This window comes from Chanos chanos, chromosome 5 (genome assembly GCF_902362185.1).
Source record: "Chanos chanos chromosome 5, fChaCha1.1, whole genome shotgun sequence".
In the NCBI taxonomy this organism is placed as follows: domain Eukaryota; kingdom Metazoa; phylum Chordata; class Actinopteri; order Gonorynchiformes; family Chanidae; genus Chanos; species Chanos chanos.
In genome coordinates, this window is record NC_044499.1 from 29,563,135 (window position 1) to 29,564,667 (window position 1,533).

Sequence of the window (1,533 nt, forward strand, 5' to 3'; positions counted from 1 at the left end):
TTGGCATTTTAATTTTTACAAAGGATCTGGTTCATCCAGAAACATTCACTGACGTTAACATAATTGTGGACCTTGATAACAACAACAACAGCAAAAAACAAAACAAAACAAAAAACTAAACTAAACTAAAACACATGGTAGAGAACAGCAGGACTCAAAGGGCTTTTCAACAGTTTGAAACAAAATGTTTTCATTCTCAACAGAGAAAAAAAAAGCCCCCTCCCTCCCCCAACACACACCCCACACCACTACAAACACACACACACACGCACATACACACAAAAAAACAAAACTTTGCACAAATTGCCCAGGCGTTCCATGACCAGGTTTTTGGTTATGGTCAAAAAATGTTAACCTCCCTCCCTGTCTTACTGATAGGCTAGCCAACGGCCATCAGTGCTTCTTCATCAAGCGGATTTCCATTTTCAGAAAAGTCTTGAGATTCTCATCCTGAATGTTTTCCTCGATGGCCGCCAGAGCCCTCTCACCACCGTCATGGTAATACTTGAGAAGCTGTTCAGCATGTTCAATCCAAACGCAGTTATGACATCCACTCATACAGCAGCATGTGGGAGGGGGCGGGGGGCCTTGGTCCAGGGGTTCTGAGGCAGTCTGTCCACTGGGTGTGTGTGAAGTATCTGTGGAAGTTTCAGAAACAGGAGGAGTCTGAGGAGGTCCTGGTCCAGCGCCCTGCAGAGGGTAAGTCCCACAGTGTAACGGTCGGTTAGCAGTGCAGAGTGTGTGACAAGAGAGCTGGGAGAGGACGCACAGCTGTGGACGATGAACACAGACAATTAGTGGGGACAATGGTTGCATGTGTATATTTAAACTAGAGGGAGGGAGAGAGAGAGAGAACGTGTAGAGACAGAGACGATGCTTAGATGCTATGTGTTTACATACATTATGGGAGCAATGTTTCGATATAAACTTAACCCGGATGTACAGTTGACTACTACAATGCACGATACTTAACAGAGGACCGTGATGTTTGTCCGGAAAATCTGAGTGATGTGCAATAAAAATAAAAACGTCGCCGCCCCTTTCCTGATGCTATCGTTGTCACTTTTGGTTCCTCGTCAGATTTTGCAACCACAGGACTAAATTTAACCTGAAACGCAGCTATAACGTTCACCACGCACATGCATGGGCTAAAATAGCTGGTTGGAGTATTTCATAAGGTTGGACATAACACTTTAACAAAGCTAACTGTCACGCTAACCAAAGGCCAGCGGACCTGTCAAGCTGGCTACTTACCCGGGGCAAAGAAGTCATGACAGTCAGCCGGGACATCCTAATTAAATGCTTATTAAACTTGTGCCGTTACGATTATTCACATGCTTAACGCGTTGATGTCAAGTATCCCTTTCAGCAATTCCACAGCTCAGGAGTGTAATTTTTCCTCCAGGTCGTTCGTAAGATGTGTATCAGAGGGCGTCCATCTTTGAGCTACTAACTGTGTGGGGGACCAATAAAAACAGAGAGATAAAGTTCAGTTAACCAATTAGAACACTACAAAGTGTTGGTGGATGTTAC

General features: G+C 44.5%; 1 protein-coding gene across 1 annotated transcript; it reads right to left on the bottom strand.

Annotated features, from left to right (window-relative positions):
* Nucleotides 1–367: 367 nt before the first annotated feature.
* oxld1 (oxidoreductase-like domain containing 1) lies at nucleotides 368–1,295 on the bottom strand. Its single transcript, XM_030775242.1, has 2 exons — nucleotides 1,255–1,295; nucleotides 368–771 (listed from the first exon to the last, which is right to left on the bottom strand). Exons 1-2 carry the CDS (start codon nucleotides 1,288–1,290, stop codon nucleotides 394–396), a joined length of 414 nt encoding a protein of 137 aa, XP_030631102.1. The 5' UTR covers nucleotides 1,291–1,295; the 3' UTR covers nucleotides 368–393.
* Between the last annotated feature and the right edge of the window lie 238 nt (nucleotides 1,296–1,533).